Source organism: Mustela erminea, chromosome 5, assembly GCF_009829155.1.
Source record: "Mustela erminea isolate mMusErm1 chromosome 5, mMusErm1.Pri, whole genome shotgun sequence".
NCBI classification, from domain to species: Eukaryota; Metazoa; Chordata; class Mammalia; order Carnivora; family Mustelidae; genus Mustela; species Mustela erminea.
In genome coordinates, this window is record NC_045618.1 from 30887328 (window position 1) to 30905629 (window position 18302).

An 18302-nucleotide genomic window follows, 5' to 3' on the forward strand; every position below is an offset into this window, starting at 1 on the left:
AATATATATTTCCAGGATAAAAATAACTGGAAAGAAAGCTTCAGTATAAGCAGGTTTATATAGTGTGGTGATGCTGAAGCTTTGTCATGTGTCCCAGAGGAGAGGACATACAAGTGTACAGATTGTTGTAGGACCTGGGTTCTCACTGTTAAAATACGGAGAGAGAACATGCAAGGTGGGACAGTAAGAGGCCTGTGCTGTTGGATTTGAAATGAGGGATCAGTATGAACTCACAGCTTAAAAAACATATGGCTGGTCTCAAGCCAGGACAAGGAAATACCACGATAGCCTAGAATATCGTGAGGTACCAGAGACAAGCATGTATACAACAAATGGATGCAGGTCAAAAGGGCACAAGTTTAGGGGCACCTGGGTGGGTCAGTGGGTTAAGCCTCTGCCTTTGGCTCAGGTCATGATCTCAGGGTCCTGGGATTGAGCCCTGCATCAGGCTCTCTGCTCAGCAGGGAGCCTGCTTCCCCACCCCCCACCTGCCTGCTGCTCTGCTCTATTTGTGATCTCTCTATGTTAAATAAATAAACAAATATAAATATTTTTAAGGGGCGCCTGGGTGGCTCAGTGGGTTACGCTGCTGCCTTCGGCTCGGGTCATGATCTCAGGGTCCTGGGATCGAGTCCCGCATCGGGCTCTCTGCTCAGTAGGGAGCCTGCTTCCCTCTCTCTCTCTCTGCCTGCCTCTTCGTCTACTTGTGATTTCTCTCTGTCAAATAAATAAATAAAATCTTAAATATATATATATATATATATATATATATATATTTTATATATATATATATTAAAAAAAAAGACACAAGTTTAAAAGAGCTACCACCACCCAAATCTGAGACAATCAAGATTCTCAAAAATAAGAATGACAGTGACATATGACATCCTGAATGTTAAACAATAATCCATGATACACCAAAATGCTCTCAGGAATTTTCATCTGATGGTGGGGATCACAGGTGATTTTAATCTTTTCCTTTACTCCCCTATGTATTTTCCAAATTCTCTACAACGAATATACACAACTTTCTTAATAAGATAAATAATAAGTGCTATTTTAGATGTAAAAGTCACAGACCCCTGGGTGGCTCAGTCATTAAGCCTCTGCCTTCGCCTCAGGTCATGATCCCAGGGTCCTGGGATGGAGCCCCACACTGGGCTCCCTGCTCAGCGGGAGATCTGCTTCTCCCTCTGTCACTCCCCTGCTTGTGTTCCTTCTCTCGCTGTGCCTCTCTCTGTCAAATAAATAAATAAAAATCTTTAAATATATATATATATATATATAAAAGTCAAAAATAAGTACCACCACTTTGTGAAAAAAAATAATAATCCATGAGTCCAAAGGGACACTCTCATTTTTAAAAAAGAGAGGGAAGAGCTCTTCTTCGTAGAAGAAGCTAGCCGTAAACATAGGAGTGGCAGAATTAGAAGATCTCGCAGTGCCACAATCACTATAATTGCTGATTTGAACAACGGCTGCCAAAACCACTGGACCGGAGACTGTGGGGAGGACAGTCACAGTCTCCAAGTACCAGCCCAAAGATGACGTGCTACTTACAAAGGGGAATTGGCACTTTTAGCGTGAAGAAGGCTGACAGATACAACCTTAACCGAGTGATCAAACTTAATGTCACCAATAACAGGACAGACAGACACTACGGCCTCCCAGTATGATGCACCAATAAGGACACAACATCGCCTACCTAGTATTCCTGCCCCAAAATGTTTAACTTGAATCCAATCATGAGAAATAAGCAGACAAATGCAAGTTGTGAAGCATTCTAAAAACTAAACTGGCCTGGGAGTGCTTGGGGGCTCAGTCAGTTAAGCCTCCAAATCTTGGTTGATTTCAGCTCGAGTCATGCTCTCAGGGTCTAGGGATCAAGCCCTGTGACAGGCTCCCCACTCAGCAGGGAGTCCGCCTGTCTTCCTCTCCCTCTGCCCCTCCCCCTGCTCATGTGTGCAAACGCTCTAAAATAAATAAATAAATCTATAAATAAATAAAACTAGTGCCTATTAAAATATAGTAATAAAAACTAAACTGACCTGGACTGTTAAAAAATGCCATCATAGGGGCACCTGGGTGGCTCAGTGGGTTAAGCCTCCGCCTTCGGCTCAGGTCATGATCCCAGGATCCTGGGATTGAGCCCCAAGTCTCTCTGCTCAGCGGCGAGCCTGCTTCCCTCTCTCTCTGCCTGCCTCTCTGCCTACTTGTGATCTCTGTCTGTGAAATAAATAAATAAATAAATCTTTAAAAAAAATTAAAAATGCCATCATCTAAAGGCACCTGGCTGGCTCAGTTGGTGGAGCAGCTCTTGATTTTGGGATTGTGAGTTTGAGCCCCACATTAAGGATAGAGATGACTTAAAAATAAATCTTAAAATATAAATAAATAGGGGTGCCTGGGTGGCTCAATGGGTTAAAGACTCTGCCTTCAGCTCAGGTCATGGTCCCAGGGTCCTGGGATCGAGCCCCGCATGGAGCTCTCTGCTAAGGAGGGAGCCTGCTTCCCCCTCTCTCTCTGCCTGCCTCTCTGCCTACTTGTGATCTCTCTGTCAAATAAATAAATAAAATCTTTAAAACACATATATATAAATAAATAAGCAAATAAATAAAATCTTTTTAAAAATGTCAACATCCTAAACTATTTTTAAAAGTACAAAATAGGGGCGCCTGGGTGGCTCAGTGGTTTAAGCCTCTGCCTTCAGCTCAGGTCATGATCTCAGGGTCCTGGGATCGAGCCCCACATCGGGCTCTCTGCTCAGCAGGGAGCCTGCTTCCCCCTCTCTCTGCCTGCCTCTCTGCCTACTTGTGATCTCTCTCTGTCTATTAAATAAATAAATAAAAATCTTTTAAAAAAAAAAAAAAAAGTACAAAATAAAATAAGGGATCATCTAAACCAACTGAGAATAAAGATGTATGGCAACCAGAGCCAATGTGTAAACCTTGACTGGATTATTCATGGGGGCAACACCACAAGGGTCATCACTGGGATAACAAAGGAAACTAGATAATATGATTGGGTAGATGTTACATCTCTTGGGTGTGATAATGGAACTGAGGTTTCATAAGAGAATGCCCTTGTTCTTAGAAAATGTGTTCATGGGCTTAGGAGTAATGTGTCTTATGTCTACAACTTGCTTCAAATAGCTCAGAAAATTAAAAATGATGGATGGACACATACAGAATCAAAGCAAATGTGGGAAATGTGAACAAGGTATGAGTCCAGGTGAAGCAATATAAATGTCCCTTCAACTTTAGTTTGGGGTAAAAGTTTTCCAAATAAAAAGCTGGAGCAGAATATGAATCATGTCAGTAATGGATTACAACACAATAAATGAAAAGAACGTAGTCTATGGAGACACACAAAAGAAAAGGAAGGAGAGGGAATGTTCTTCTAATAAATATAAACAAAATGACAATTTTTAAAATTCACTATCTGATATAGGCTGGGGTCATCGATGGCTGTGCTATGGCTGTGCTAAAAACACCAGCTGGGGGTGCTGGGGAGGAGAAGCATCTCTCCGTTTGCTGCCCCTCCCATTACTTATCGATCACAATAGAGGAAAGGTACTTCTACAAAGAGAGCAACTGGCAGAACAAGTGAGCCAACTTAGCATTTCTGACACTGGGACAAAAGGACATGTTGCCTCTTGATGTGATACACCTAGAAGTACACAAGATCATCTATATAGTATTGTTGCCCAAATATTTAATTTGAAATTAGGAAAAAAAACAATCTGACAAAACCAGACTGTGGGAAATTCTTTAAGACAAATATTAATGTCAAAAGGACAAAAATTGGTAGGGGAGCATCTAAATTAAAGGAGACTAAAGACACATGAGAGATCCCACAGTGGATCCTAGGTTTTTAAATCACAGCTCTCAAGAGCATTTTTAGGAGATATGTGCTAAAGTATTTAAAGGTCAGCATCTTGTCTTCAACTTACTTTCAAAGGGTCCTGCAAAAAAAATTAGATAGTTCAACAGATGACAGATAAAGCAAATGTTGCAAAATATTAGCAACTGGCGGGATGCTTGGGTGGCTCAATTGATTGGGCATCTGCTTCGGCTCAGTCATGATTCCGGGGTCCTGGGATCAGGTCCCACATCAGGCTCCCTGCTTAGCAGGGAGCCTGCTTCTCCCTCTGCCTGATGCTCCCCCTGCTTGTGCTCTCTATCTCTCTGACAAATAAATAAATAAAATCTTTAAAAATATATATCAGCAATTAGTGAATCTAGGTGAAATATCCTAGAGTACAGATGTTCTTTGCATTGTTCTTTTTTTAAGATTTTATTTATTTATTTGACAGACAGAGAGCAAGCACAAGCAAGAGGGAGAAGCAGAGGGAGAGGGAGAAGCAGGCTCCCCACCGAGAAGAGGGTCCAATGTGGAGCTCAAACCCAGGGCCCTGGGATCATGACCTGAGCCGAAGGCAGATGCTTAACCAACTGAGCCACCCAGGTACCCCTTTGCACTGTTCTTTAAATTTCTCTTAGCTTTGAAATTTTCCAAAATAAAAAGTTGGGGGGGAAATATATTTTTATTTGATAATAGATATTCAAACACTGTCTAATAGGATACTTAAGAAACAGTAATTTTGGGGGCACCTGGGTGGCTCAGGGATTAAAGCCTCTGCCTTCAGCTCAGGTCATGATCCCAGGGTCCTGGGATCGAACTCCGCATCGGGCTCTCTGCTCCGCAGGGAGCCTGCTTCTTTCTCTCTCTCTACCTGCCTCTCTGCCTACTTGTGATCGCTCTGTCAAATAAATAAATAAAATATTAAAAAAAAAAAAGAAGAAAAGAAACAGTAATTGTGGCTCCCCAAGGGATATGGAGCAGGAAGGAGGAATAATTTTTACTTTGTATCTTTGTATCAGCTAATCCAAGACACCATCAATTTTAAGATAAATCATTATTTTACTTACAAAAAGAAAGAAAATACACTGCCAACTTGTAACTGTTCAGATGCCGAAAATTTTTTTTTTTAAAGATTTTATTTATTCATTTGACAGACGGAAATCACAAGTAGGTGGAGAGGCAGGCAGAGAGAGAGAGAGGAGGAAGCAGGCTCCCCGCCGAGCAGAGAGCCCGAGGCGGGGCTTGATCCCAGGACCCTGGGACCATGACCTGAGCTGAAGGCAGAGGCCTCAACCCACTGAGCCACCCAGGCGCCCCAGATGCCGAAAATTTTTAAGATACAGATATTAAAATGTTTTCAGAAATATCAAAATGGTGATCTTAGAACTCATGAAACTTGGAACATCTTTCTGAATGAAAAATCATGTAAATGTATTACCTGTTCAAAAATACAAAAACAGAGACGCCTGGGTGGCTCAGTGGATTAAGCCTCTGCCTTCAGCCCAGGTTATGATCACAGGGTCCTGGGATCGAGCCCCACATCGGGCTCTCTGCTCAACAAGGAGCCTGCTTCCCCCTCTCTCTCTGCCTACTTGTGATCTCTGTCTGTCAAATAAATAAATAAAATCTTTAAAAATTAAAAAAAAAAACAAAAACAGAAACAAAACCAAACAATAGCAAAAAAACAGTCTAAAGAGGATGAGCTGGCAAAGGATGAGAAGGAGCAGCCAGTGAGGCAGGAGGAAAACCGGGAGAGCGTGAAGTCTCCAAAGCCAGGCGCAGACAGAGGACAAATGAAGCTCACGGTGAAGGGAGGGAAGCAAAGTCAAAAATAGTGTTGCAAGGTAGAACGGGCTGGGTCATCTTAGTCTTGAAGGCCCTGGGCAGAATTGGGGCTTTATCCTCAAAAGAGTCTTACAAGCCACTGAAATATTCCATTCCTCTTCCTTTTATTTATTTATTTATTTTTAAATATATAGCCTCATGGGGCACTTGGGTGCTTCAGTGGGTTAAGCATCCAATTCTTGATTTTGACTCAAGTCATGATCTCAGGGTTGTGTGAGCTCAAGCCCCGAGTTGAGCTCTGAGCTGGGTGTGGAGCCTGCTTAAGATTCTCCCTCTCCGGGCTGCCTGGGTGGCTCAGTGGGTTAAGCCTCTGCCTTCAGCTCAGGTCATGATCCCAGGGTCCTAGGATGGAGCCCTGCGTCCTTGTCCCTTGTCTGGCTCTCTGCTCAGTGGGGAGCCCGCTTTACCCACCCATCCCCCCATCCCCCCCAGCTGCCTCTCTGCCTAACTTGTGATCTGTCAGTCAAATAAAATCTTAAAAAAAAAAAAAGATTCTCTCTCTCCCTCTGCCTCTCCCCCTTCTAAAACAATAAAAGCAAACAAAAAAGAAAGAGAAAGAGTGCCCTGTATATTAACTGTAACTTAAGTAAAAACTAAATATATGTATATATATATATATATCCTCATATATAGTTTTTATAGTTTTTTCATAAAATGAAAATGTGTTGCTTTTTAGCTTTGTATAAAAATATTTACAAGTTTTAAAAAAAAAGTATATAAAGTTGAAAATAAAAGTTCTTCTAAATGACCTTCTCAGAGGTCACCTCTTTAAGAGACTGACCTCTAGGTTTTTGTTTTTAATGTATATACTAGCATATATGACAAAAACAAGATTTTTTTTTTAAGATTTTATTTATTTATTTATTTGAGAAAGACAGAGAAAGCATAAGCAGGGTGAGCAGCAGAGAGAGAGGGAGAAGCAGACTCACCACCAAGCAGGGAGCCCAATGTGGCGCTCGATCCCATGACCCTGAGCCGAAGGCAGATGCTTAAAACTGACTGAGCCACCCAGGTGCCCTCAAAGCAAGATCATTTTATACATGCCCTTTTATAACCTGTGTTTTTCCACTCAGCAATATCTCTCAAAATTTTTTCATGTCAGTGCTTCAGATTATCTCAATTTTTTTTATGACTGATTAACTGGATCAACACCATCGTGGCCATGAAGCAGTCAGGTGTGTCACGGGATGATCGGGCAATTCGAAGGTCACAGCTTCAGGAAGTGGTGGGGTAAAGGCCAGCTGCCAAGAAATGAAACAGGAGGGAGAGGAAGAAGGGACCAGTCTAGCAGACTCGTCTTTCAAAAAAATTGGCTTAAATTTTAATCCACACACACACACATACACACAGAGTATCAATGACAACACTGAGAGACCTTGTACCGAAGGATGAATAGTAGTCATCTCTGGATAATGAGATTATAAGTTATTTGTTTCCTTTCCTTTTATCTTTATTTTCTAAAATTTCTACAATGGTCTCATACCACTTTTACATTAAGACAAAGCAATAGGTTTAAAACACCAGCAGCTGGAGGAGGACATAGGGTTAGAAAAGTTTATCGAGATAGAATATGTGAATATATATACTTAGAAGCAGGAGGAAGGCATTACAGAAAACTGTGGAGAGTGAAGATACAACAGGGGGAAAACAGCTGATGGACACTGAGACCCCAGGAGATAGGAAGGGCCAGCATCCATATCACAGAGCAGGCACATTAGACTAGAGCCCTCCTTCCACTGGGATTCGAGAAATCAAATTCAAGAAATGGGGAAACGTGGCTGCAATTCCACCTCCCATACACCCACCGAACCCCCTTCCCTGGGGGCTTTGGGAGACTAGGCCAGCTTGGGATACTTCTCCCACAAAATGGAATGGGGAGCTGATGGGAAGAGGGAAAGGGTTTCTACAAGTAATAGAGAAAGAGGTGGGGCTGGAGACTGGGCGTAGAACCAGACTGCCCTGGTATCTGATAGCCCCCAGAAAATTCTGCATTCTGAGTATAGAGTCCAAAAATGAGGAGGAGTCTGTTGCTGGAGTGGGACACACAGGCAAAATGATGTGGTTGTTGAGGGCACAAGCCAGAGAATGGTTGGACCATGGGGTCCAGGAAGGACATGGAAAGTGTCATGCTCATGGGACAGAGGAAATGGAGGTACCAGAGAACTAGAGGTCTCCCTGAGGTCACAAAGCATACAAAACAGAAGCTGGACTGTGCTCAGAGAATACTGGAGTTTAAGAGTTCAGAGGTAGTAACATGCCAAGTGGCTGGTAGAAAGGGTGGCAGAGGGAGGCAATGGAGTCAAAGACTGGTCCAGCACTAAAATCCTCCATGAAAATAAGGAGGGGGTGAAGATAATAACTTAGAATGTGTAAGACTCAAAGGAGGAGACTCTAACCCTGCTCCAGCCTGACCCCGATCTTGCTCCCATGCTGTTTCCATGTGCCCATGGCTCTAAGGTCAGTGTAGCAAAGTCTGGATGACTCAGTGCAGGAGAAGCCAGAGCACAGAGCAAGGCTGCTAAGAGGGAAGTTCCCCACTCTTGCTCTACCTCTAGTCCCCTTATCCCAGCCCAAGCTGCACATCCCCAGCCCTGAAGTCCCAGAACTATGAATCATCCTCAGAAAACAGCACTCTCCCGGCACTGCTATCACTGTCCTGTGATGACTCTTCATGACCACTGCTGATCCTGAGCCTGGCATTCAAGGCCTGTGTCAATCAGCTACAAACACCCCAAACCACTACCTTTGCTTCTCTACCACAGGCTGATCTGCTTCCCCCACAACCCAGTTTCATGCAGGAGATCATATCTAGCCACCCCCTCGATTTCCAGGGCCTCTAGACCCTGTTAACTCTAAGTCCGACTATTTGCTCACATCCCACCTCTTCTGGGAAGCCTTTCCAGATAACCCTACCACACACCCCACTGCTTAAATTCTGAACCAGTTGTTGGACAGCAAGTGCGCACTCACTATCATCCAATCTTCTCCTCACTCCCTGATAGATAAGACTTCCAGGAAGCACCCAGCACAGGACAGGGGACAGAGCACAGTCAACCCCTGTTCTTCCTTAGACTTGAAAACTCTCCCAAAGGGGTGGGAGTGGAACACCTGCTGCCCTTTCCAGTCAGGCTAAGCCCACAACTTCTGTCAACCCTGTGCATATGCTACTTCCTCCCGGCAGCCTTCAGAGATTCCAGGCTATCAGCAGGGAAGGAAGGGCAGCCTGTAGAGGAAATGCTGTGGGGAGAGGGCACGGACTGGGAGGGAGGCAGAGGAAGGAGAGAGAACAGGAAAATGGAGAACTGGGAGGGACACTCTATAAACTAGATCAAGCAGCTTCCTCAAGGGAGGACAAGTACTTAGTCCTATTATTTTGTCTCCAGAGGAAGGTGCTGGCAAAGAGCGGCCCAAGAGGGGAATCAACTTGTTCAGAGGCAGCTAGCCAGCCAGGGAAAGAGTTAAAGAAACAGCTCCAGACCCCAAGGCCCCTATCCAGAGCTTTCCTCCCAGGACCCCACTAACTCTCCACAGGGTTTGCTACACCTAAGACACTCTTTCTGTGACCCATTCACCAGAGACATCCTCTCTCAGCTCTAGGGACTTTGCCTTCAGGCTCACCAAGTAAGCCCAGGTCAGATCTAAGCTAGCAAGATTTGTGTAGCCCCAAGCAAGATCTCCCATCAGTCCCTGCGCCTGTACAAGTAGAACAGGAAAAGCACAGGCTGCAAAATTCTCCAGACTTCCCCTACCCCATGGGCACAGTCACATGGCTGGGGTCACAGGCGGGCATCCCCAACAGCTGTTTTTAATTCCCTCCTCTTTGCCCATACCACTCGCAGGGAATGCCCTCTCCTGACTCTACCCCATCCAAATCTCCCCTCCCCCAGCAAGTCTATTCACTGGCTCTTGCCTCTGTTTCTCCTTGTCTCTGTAGGAAAGCCTGCAAGGCCCTAGCTGATCTCCTCATCCCGCAGCAGGGGCATTACCGGTCTGAACAACCAAAGATGGTGAATTCTCAATAGGAGTCTCTACTTGATTTCCCCAACCCCCAGGCCAAGAGCTACCCGAGGAGGGGACAGGAATGGATTCCCAAACACCTCACCCCCATCCTCATAGCCATCTCCTGCCAATATTGGAATGAGCTACATCCGGCACTCCCAACTCACCATCCCAAAACCCTAGTGGAGCCTAGGCTCCGTCAAGCCACTGAGCCCATCCCCCGCCAACTAAGGGTTGGCAAACCAAAGGAAGCGACGGGGGACACAGCCTGGGTCCACCTGCAGTCACCTCTTGTGAGGAAGGACCCAAAGAAGGCCACTGTCACCCCGCCACCAGTCGCGTGCACCATCCCCAGGAAGAGGAGGAGGCTGGTTTCCAGGGAACACCAGGTGGGGCGAAGGAGGGCCCAAGGCCCAGGCTCCAGAATCCAGGGGTCTGACGTCACCCAAGACCCGGGTTCCCTCTGCGGGAGCCGGGAATGGGGACGGTGGGGGTTGGGGGCCCGGGGGCACCTGCGACGATTTTCTCCTGCCCCAAACAGGGAAGGTCACCTCGACTCCCCACCTCTCCAGCAGCTTGGCCTGCCCCTGCATGCAAAGGTGAAGCGTAGGGGGCACAAAGCTGGAGAGTAGGTGACCACATCTCGCCCTGCGCCCAGCCTCCCTGGAAAGCCCCTCTCCTGGCCTTCAGGCCCGGGACTCACCCGCCGCTGCCGCTCGGTTGCGGAGAGGCCGCCGCGCTGCGCTGCGTTGCGCTTCACCCGGCGATGCGGCGCGGAGCCTGCCGCGAGCCGCTCCGGGGCTGGGGGCGGGGAGCGCGCGCGCGCTCCTCGGGCCGGCTCCTCACGCGCCCGCGCCACCCGCGCCCGCAGCAGCAGCCGCTCTCGCGAGACTCCCGCGCCACCTCTAAGGCCGCTCCTCCTACTCTCGCGAGAAGCAAGGCCTGACCACCCCCTCACCTTGCAGGAACTGTCCGAGGTGCTAAGTTCCCGGACACGCCCGGATCAGGTGGTTGTGGACACGGACAGGACAAGAGTGCACAGAGAACTAGAACGTGGAGAAAGAGACCCAGAGATGGAAGCCAGGTACCAGTAGCCAGAGCCTCAGCTTCCAAATCTGTAAACTGGGGAGAATAATTTCTATGCCGATCCTAGGGGCTGCTGGGACCATACCAGAAAGGAGGAGAGAAAGAGCTTTGTGAGCAGGGTACCTGATAAAGGTCCTTAAGACCCACAAGCCCGAAGTGACAGAGGATGCAGGATGGAAAATCACAGATGAAAGAGAGATAGGATGTAGGAGAATGGACACATAGATCCATGGAAAGATGGACATAGAAAGATGAGATGAAAGCCACGAACAACGAACACAGAGACACAGAAACATGGAGAGACAGAGAAACATGGAGAGACGTGGAGAGATCACGATTTGGAAAGAAAGAAAGACATGGGAAGATAGGAGAGACAGAGAAAACATGATGAAGTGAGAAAGAGACCAGAAATAGGGACAGGCAAGCTACACAAAGGAATAGAAAGACAAAAGTTTAAAGAGACACAGAAAAAAAGAATGAAAGAGACTGTGATTGGCAGAGATGAACATGTAAAGAGAGTAGAGACCAGGGTAAATATTTAAAAACCCAGAACTAATGACATTTAAGAGACCCACTTGGAGAGATGGGGCTGGGAGTGAAAGACAAGCTTTTATAGTGAACAGTGTTTATGTTGCAAACCTCCTATGGGATCTCGACAGCCAAGGCTATCCTCTGTCCTCCCAGCCAATGGCTCCTGCCCTTCACAGTGCCCTCCACTCACACCATCCTGCGCCTGGAAGGGAGCCTCCGTGGGTGGGAGACACTGAGGGGATTCTTTGCCCAGAATAAGGGCCTATTGTCTGGCTCTAGCCTGCTGGGAGTGGGACCACACTCCCACAGCTGGGATGGAAAGAGGGTGGGAGGGAAGAAAGGCAGACAAGAAATAGCAAGGGAGAGGGAAGAGAAGGGAGGGAGTTTAAGGGGCTATGGAGGGTTGAGTAGGAAGTACAGTCTGGCTACCAAGCCAATCAGGAGGGGAGAATCATGTGCTACAGGGCAGGACACTGTGTTCTGCTGTTAGTCCTGTCCCTGGTTCATTCACATAGTCACTGTTCTCTGTCCCTGCTATAATGCAAGCTTTAGCTGATTTACAGAGCTATGGGGAAGACTCAATAAGATGAGGAATGGGGACCTGAGGACGTTGTCAAACATGGCTCCTGGGGTGCCTGGGTGGCTCAGTGGGTTAAGCCTCTGCCTTCAGCTCAGGTCATGATCTCAGGGTCCTGCAATGGAGCCCGCATCAGCTCTCTGCTCAGCAGGGAGCCTGCTTCCCCTCTCTCTCTGCCTGCCTCTCTGCCTACTTGTGATCTCTCTCTCTGTGTCAAATAAGTAAATAAAATCTTGAAAAGAAAAACAAAAAAAAAATGGCTCCTAACAGGAGAGATGTGGAGAGTCCATGTGAGCCTAGGGAAAGATATAGCGGTTACATAAGCCTTTAGGAGAGGGGCCTGAGGTCCACACTGAAGTTTACAGGTAATCTGTCTGGGATCCACACAGAATTCACAGGAGATATCTTGTGGTTCATGTGGGTCCTACCGAAGAAATGTCTGGGTTTCCATCTGATGACTTGAGGATTTTTTTCCCAGTCAGGAGAATCAGAAGGACCTCTTAGTTGTCCAACAAATAAGACAGGAAAATATCCAGGTCCAGAGTCATAAGCCCATCTTTGTCCCAATGGATTACATCTTCAGAGTGTGAGTAAATGCAAAGGAACAATGTTGTCAGTGATGACAATCATTTAAACAAACTTTTAGTCAACAAACATGCTGATCACCTACAATGAGAAGGAGCACAATGGCAGTGGTTAAGAATATGGACCTAGAAAGCAGACTGCCTGCCTTTCCCCAGCTTGGTGGTTTGATCAAGGTACTCGTTCTTACTGAACCTTAGTTTTCCACATATATAAAACAAGGGTGGTGAGAACAGAACCTGTGTCTAGGTTTTCTGTGACAATGAATGCATTAACACATGTAGACACATGTAACACAAGAACTGTTACACAGTTAATAACTGTTTGTTTATACTGTGTGCTGGGAACATGTCTTTCTCATGGTTGAGGGCAGGAATGAAAAAGCCTGAGCCAAATCATGCAAATTATTTAAAGCTTCTTCTCACATGTGGCAAATGTCACATGCCACTCACCAAAGCATGTCATATGGCTAATGCATGAGAGACAGAAGACATGCTCTCTCTAGAGGATGCAAGGCATAACAAACTGTGGGGATGTCAATTGCAAGGAGGGAGTAAGTAACTGGGAGCAAGAATCCAGTCACTCATAGGGCCAGCTCCAGGCCACTTGTCTTCTCTTGCCTCGCTATGGTTGAATGAGGCATGTCCACCAAAGGGTGTCTGGGATAGTATCTATGTTATAGGCCAGTAAGCAACTGAAAATAAAAGAGGATTTGTCTAGCATTTGCTAAACTCTTAATGTATCTGAGTGAGATGCTAAGCCTCATGACTATTCCGTGAAGTGTATTATCCCCAATTTGTGTCTGAGGAAAGTGAGGCTTAAAGAGGTGAAGTGATCTGCCCAAGGAAATAAAATGGATTTCTAAGAAATGGAAGAACTAGTATATTTTAGTATTTTTTAGGGGTTTCTGGGAAACCCCAGAAACAGTGGGATAAGGATGTGAGTACCAAATAACCTTTTTGAGAGATGATACCCAGGAAACACTGGTAGAGTTGTGGAGGAAGCAGAGACAAAGAAATGAATGGAAACCAATTCAGGGTGCAATAATGAGCAGGTTACCACCATGGGCAATGTTCGCATTGGGGGTGGTTGGCGGGCATCTTTATGAGGGACCTCTGGGACACAGTGGTGCAGAATGCAACACAGCTGTTCCACCAAACAAGTGAGGAAACTAAGGTTTGAGAGCTGCTCCTGGCATTTTCAGACTTTCCAGTGTGCCTTCTGAACAGAAAGCCCTTGGGCAGAAAATCCCAGGGGCTTGCAGTATGAAGTCATCAGAAATGGTTAAGGAATAAGGGAGAGAACACAATGTAGTAGCATCTACTACAACCAAGATCTAAACCCAAGTCCATCAGGCTCTCAAGTCATATCATGCTGCCTCCAAGGTAAACTAGTAGTCCTGTGGAAGATTGCAATATGGAATCTCCTTTTTTAAGAAAGACCTTCCTGCCCCACCTCCCCCCATCCCACTCCATGCTCCTGGTCTTGTGAGATGTCAGGTCCCTACACTTAGCATATATGTCTGATCCCATGGCACTGTGTATACAATGACCCACCTTATTACCTGCAATGTCAGAGCAGCTCATTCAGTCCACTAACTAGTCAGGTGGTCGACCGTGCAACTCAGACAGTTCATCCTAGGCCTCCCCACACAATTCTTCTCTCCTCCATACCTTCTCCCTACTACCCAGTCCCTGTGTATGTCTTCTCTCCCCAACCAGACTGGAAACTCCACCAAGGAAACCCACAGAATGGAAGAAAGTATTGACAAACCACATGTCTGATAGAAGACTTGCAGGTAGAATATATGAAGAATTCACAAAACTCAATAATACAATGAAAAATAACCCACTTTTTAAATGGGCAAATGAGGAACACCTGGGTGGCTCAGTTGGTTAAGCATCTGCCTCCAGCTCTGGTCATGATCCTGAAGTCCTGGGATCCAGTCCACATCAGGCTCCCTGCTCAGCAGGGAACCTGCTTCTCCCTCTGCCTGCTCTGCCTGCAGCTCTCCCTGCTTCTCCTCTCTCTCTCTGACAAATAAATAAATAAAATCTTCTTTTAAATTTAATTAATTAATTAATGAAAATGGGCAAAGGATCTGAATAGAAATTTCTCCAAACAAGGGGTGTCTGGTTGGCTCAGTCGGTAAAGTATACGACTCTTGATCTTGGGGTGGTGAGTTAAAGCCCCACATTGGGCCTAGAGTTTACCTGGAAAGAAGGAAGGAAGGAAGGAAAATTTCTCCTAAAAAGATATACAGATGGCTGATAAGCACATGAAAACATGCTCACTATCATTAGTCATCAGAGAAATGCAAATCAAATCCACAATTAAACATCATTACACAAGCACTAGAATGGTTATAGTCAAGAAGACAGATACTAAGTATTGACAGGAGAAAACTGGAACCTCATATTCTGCTGATAGGATTGTAAAATAGTGTAACTACTTTGGAAAACAGCCTGGCAGTTCTTCAAAAAGTTAAACATAGAGTTACTGTTTGACCTAGCAAGGTCTAAACCCAAGAGAAATAAAAACATAGGTTCACCAAAGAGCAAATTTATTCCCACTTTATTTGTAGTAGCTAAAAACTGGAAATAGCCATCAATAATAGAAAGGATAAACACATTATTATATATTCATACAATGTAATATGACTCAAGGAGTAAAATGAATTAGCAATGACTACATCCAACAATATGGGTGAATCTAAAATATATTAAGCAAAATAGGCCAGACCAAACAAAAGCAAAAAACACTCCATACTATATGATTTCACTTATATGAAGTTTAACAACAGGGAAATTAACGTGATACAAACGAGGAAAGGGTTTGATGACTGGGGGGGGCGCAGGAGGGTGGGTAGACTCAGTTCAAAGAGACAGAATAAAACATTTCTGGGTGATAGAAATATTCTAGATCTTGTTTTGGGTGGTAGTTACAAGTTATATAAAATTATCAAAACGTATTAAACTGAAAACTTCAGATCTGTGTCCTCTATTGTTTATAAGTTATAACTCAGTATTGTTAGCTTAAAAAGATGGGGATCACTGCAACAGCCTGAGTCTGGGAAACAAATATGATTCCCAACCTCCACCTCTTGCCTGTGTAGCAAGCCCTAGGACACCGCCACTCCACATTGCTTCCTTTCTATCAGCAGTGCCTCCAATAAACCACTTGGGGGCAGCCACGCCTGCAGTGACTAATCCCAGCAAGTGCTAGTATTCCGCCAGCTAGGTTGTTCCAGCGCAGCTGCTGGAAGAGCTGGGCGCTGCCCTGTATGTAGCCTATTGGCCTATGCAGCTCAAGTCCTCATCACCACCACCCCTTATAGCCTAGCCAGCAGCTGCAAACATGCAACACCCACCGCTTACTTGTCGAGTTAGAACAGACGTGTCCATCAAAACCTGCTCCCACTAACTGCAGGCACAGTACACCCTGGGCCCCTCAACTTCCCATCCTCTGTTCCTATCAACAGCTGGGTATTGCTCATGGTATTCCTTTGGCTAGCTGATTCCCACTCATACTTCGAGTGCCCGCATGAGTCTCAGATCCTCTGGATAGGTCCATGGACCAGATGCCTCAGCCCCTTCCTTTCCTGCCACCCTGTGCTGTGTTGTTAACTAGATATTGGACTCCCCATCAGACTGAGTTCGGGGCCAAGGGTGATGCAGCAGGCTCACATCTGTGCTGCACACCATCACCCCACTGCCAGTTACAGGGACAAGGAAACTTGGTTGAATAGTGTGTTTGGTGAATGTTAAACAACCAGCTCTTCACAGGAAAAATGTATACATATATACTTATTGCAAGAGTTACTGATAGAAAGGATGTGTAACACACAATGTATACATAATAAAAAACACAATACAGTTTATTAGCAATTCCTTATAGCCAACTGATTCTCATTTCATCAGTTTTTCCTTTACACTTGCCTCCATAGCCTATAGTTACAACTGATGAATGAGCATAGATAATTAAAAAATAAATTACAATAAATCAAGTTCTGTATCTAGTGTTTGCTGATTTCTGTGGTGAAAGTACTTCCACTGTAGCTGATTTCAAGCTACCAATATGATGTTCCTGAATGCTGTATCAGGCAAAGATGTCCCACAGCACACCGTTAGACAGTATTACCACCGCACAGACACAAGAAGCCTAAATTAATTCAAGAGCATGAATAGTAAAATGTCCTAAAGTTACTATAATGTGGTAACTTTTGAAGGGTGAGTTGAATATTTATTACTTTTCTTTTCTTTTAATGCAGCTACTTAATTATAAGCTGATATAATTAAACTTTTTAAAAAATATTTTATTTATTTGACAGAGAGAGATCACAAGTAGGCAGAGCAGTAGGCAGAGAGAGAGGCAGAAGCAGGCTCTCTGCTGAGCAGAGAGCCCGATGCAGGGCTCCATCCCAGGACCCTGAGATCATGACCTGAGCCAAAGGCAGAGGCTTAACCCAGTGAGCCATCCAGGCACCCCTAATTAAACATTTTTTAAAAGATTTTATTTATTTATTTGAGAGAGAGACAGTGAGAGAGAGCATGAGAGGGGAGAGGTTTAGAGGGAGAAGCAGACCCCCTATGGAGCAGGGAGCCGGATGCAGGACTCAATCCTGGGATCATGACCTGAGCTGAAGGCAGTCACTTAACCAACTGAGCCACCTAGGCGCCCATGATATAATTCAACTTTTAATAGTGGTTGTAGTTTAACAACCAGACTACCAAATGAAAAACTGAACATTTGGCTCTCATGTGCTAGTATGAGCTGCTTCTAGGTGCCCTATTCTTTTGTTTTTATATGCAACTTACTGTGAAAATAAAAACATGGTTAAGCATAACCATAAAAAATAAATTTCTGGGGCGCCTGGGTGGCTCAGTGGGTTAAGCCGCTGCCTTCGGCTCGGGTCGTGGTCTCGGGGTCCTGGGATCGAGTCCCGCATCGGGCTCTCTGCTCAGCAGGGAGCCTGCTTCCCTCTCTCTCTCTCTCTGCCTGCCTCTCCATCTACTTGTGATCTCTCTCTGTCAAATAAATAAAAAATCTAAAAAAAAAAAAAAAAATTTCTGGAGCAATTAAAACAATAAGTAGTTAGTATCATACATGATTGTCCCAGGGCACCTGGATGGCTCTGTTGGTTAAGCGTCCAGTCTTGATTTTGGCTCAGGTCATGATCTCAAGGCCGTGAAATCCAGCGCTGCACTGGGCTCCATGCTCAGTGTAGAGTCTGTTGAGATCCTCTCTCTCCCTTGCCCTCTGCTTCTCCCCCCATTTGCACTCCCTCTCCCTCTCAATACATAAATAAAATCTTTAACAACAACAAAAAATATCATACATGGTGCCTGGGTGGCTCAGTGGGTTAAGCCTCTGCCTTTGGCTCAGGTCATGATCTCAGGGTCTGGGGTCGAGCCCAGCATCAGGCTCTCTGCTCAGCGGAGAGCCTGCTTCCCTTTCTCTCTCTCCCTCTCTCTCTGCCTGCTGCTTTGCCGACTTGTGATCTCTCTCTGTCAACTAAATAAATAAAATCTTTAAAAAATAAAATAATAAAATAATAAATATCATACATGACTGTCTCTAGAACATTTTTGGTTATCACCAAACTCAGAGACTTACCGCCCTGCCCTTGTCTTCCAGCAGCACATGGGCCACTGTGATGCTGGGCTCCTCTGCATACTTCAGCTCTTCCCTGGGCCCTCGCCTCTTCCCAACCTTCATCTCTCTCTGGAACTGCTGATGATCAGCTCCAAAACCCCCAATTCCGTAGCAGGAAGGCTGGTTTAGCCTCCATTTTATTTTATTTTTTTTTTAAGATTCT

At 45.3% G+C, this 18302-nt stretch overlaps 1 protein-coding gene across 1 annotated transcript in view; it reads right to left on the minus strand.

The window, feature by feature from the left end:
* SCAMP5 (secretory carrier membrane protein 5) overlaps window positions 1–18202 on the minus strand; it is a 29608-nt gene extending 11406 nt beyond the window's left edge. The window contains exons 1-2 of the mRNA XM_032341737.1: window positions 18101–18202; window positions 10412–10633 (exon numbers count right to left, since the gene is read on the minus strand). Coding sequence (XP_032197628.1) covers window positions 10412–10633; window positions 18101–18202 — 324 coding nt within the window. The remainder of the gene's footprint in view (window positions 1–10411; window positions 10634–18100) is intronic.
* Between the last annotated feature and the right edge of the window lie 100 nt (window positions 18203–18302).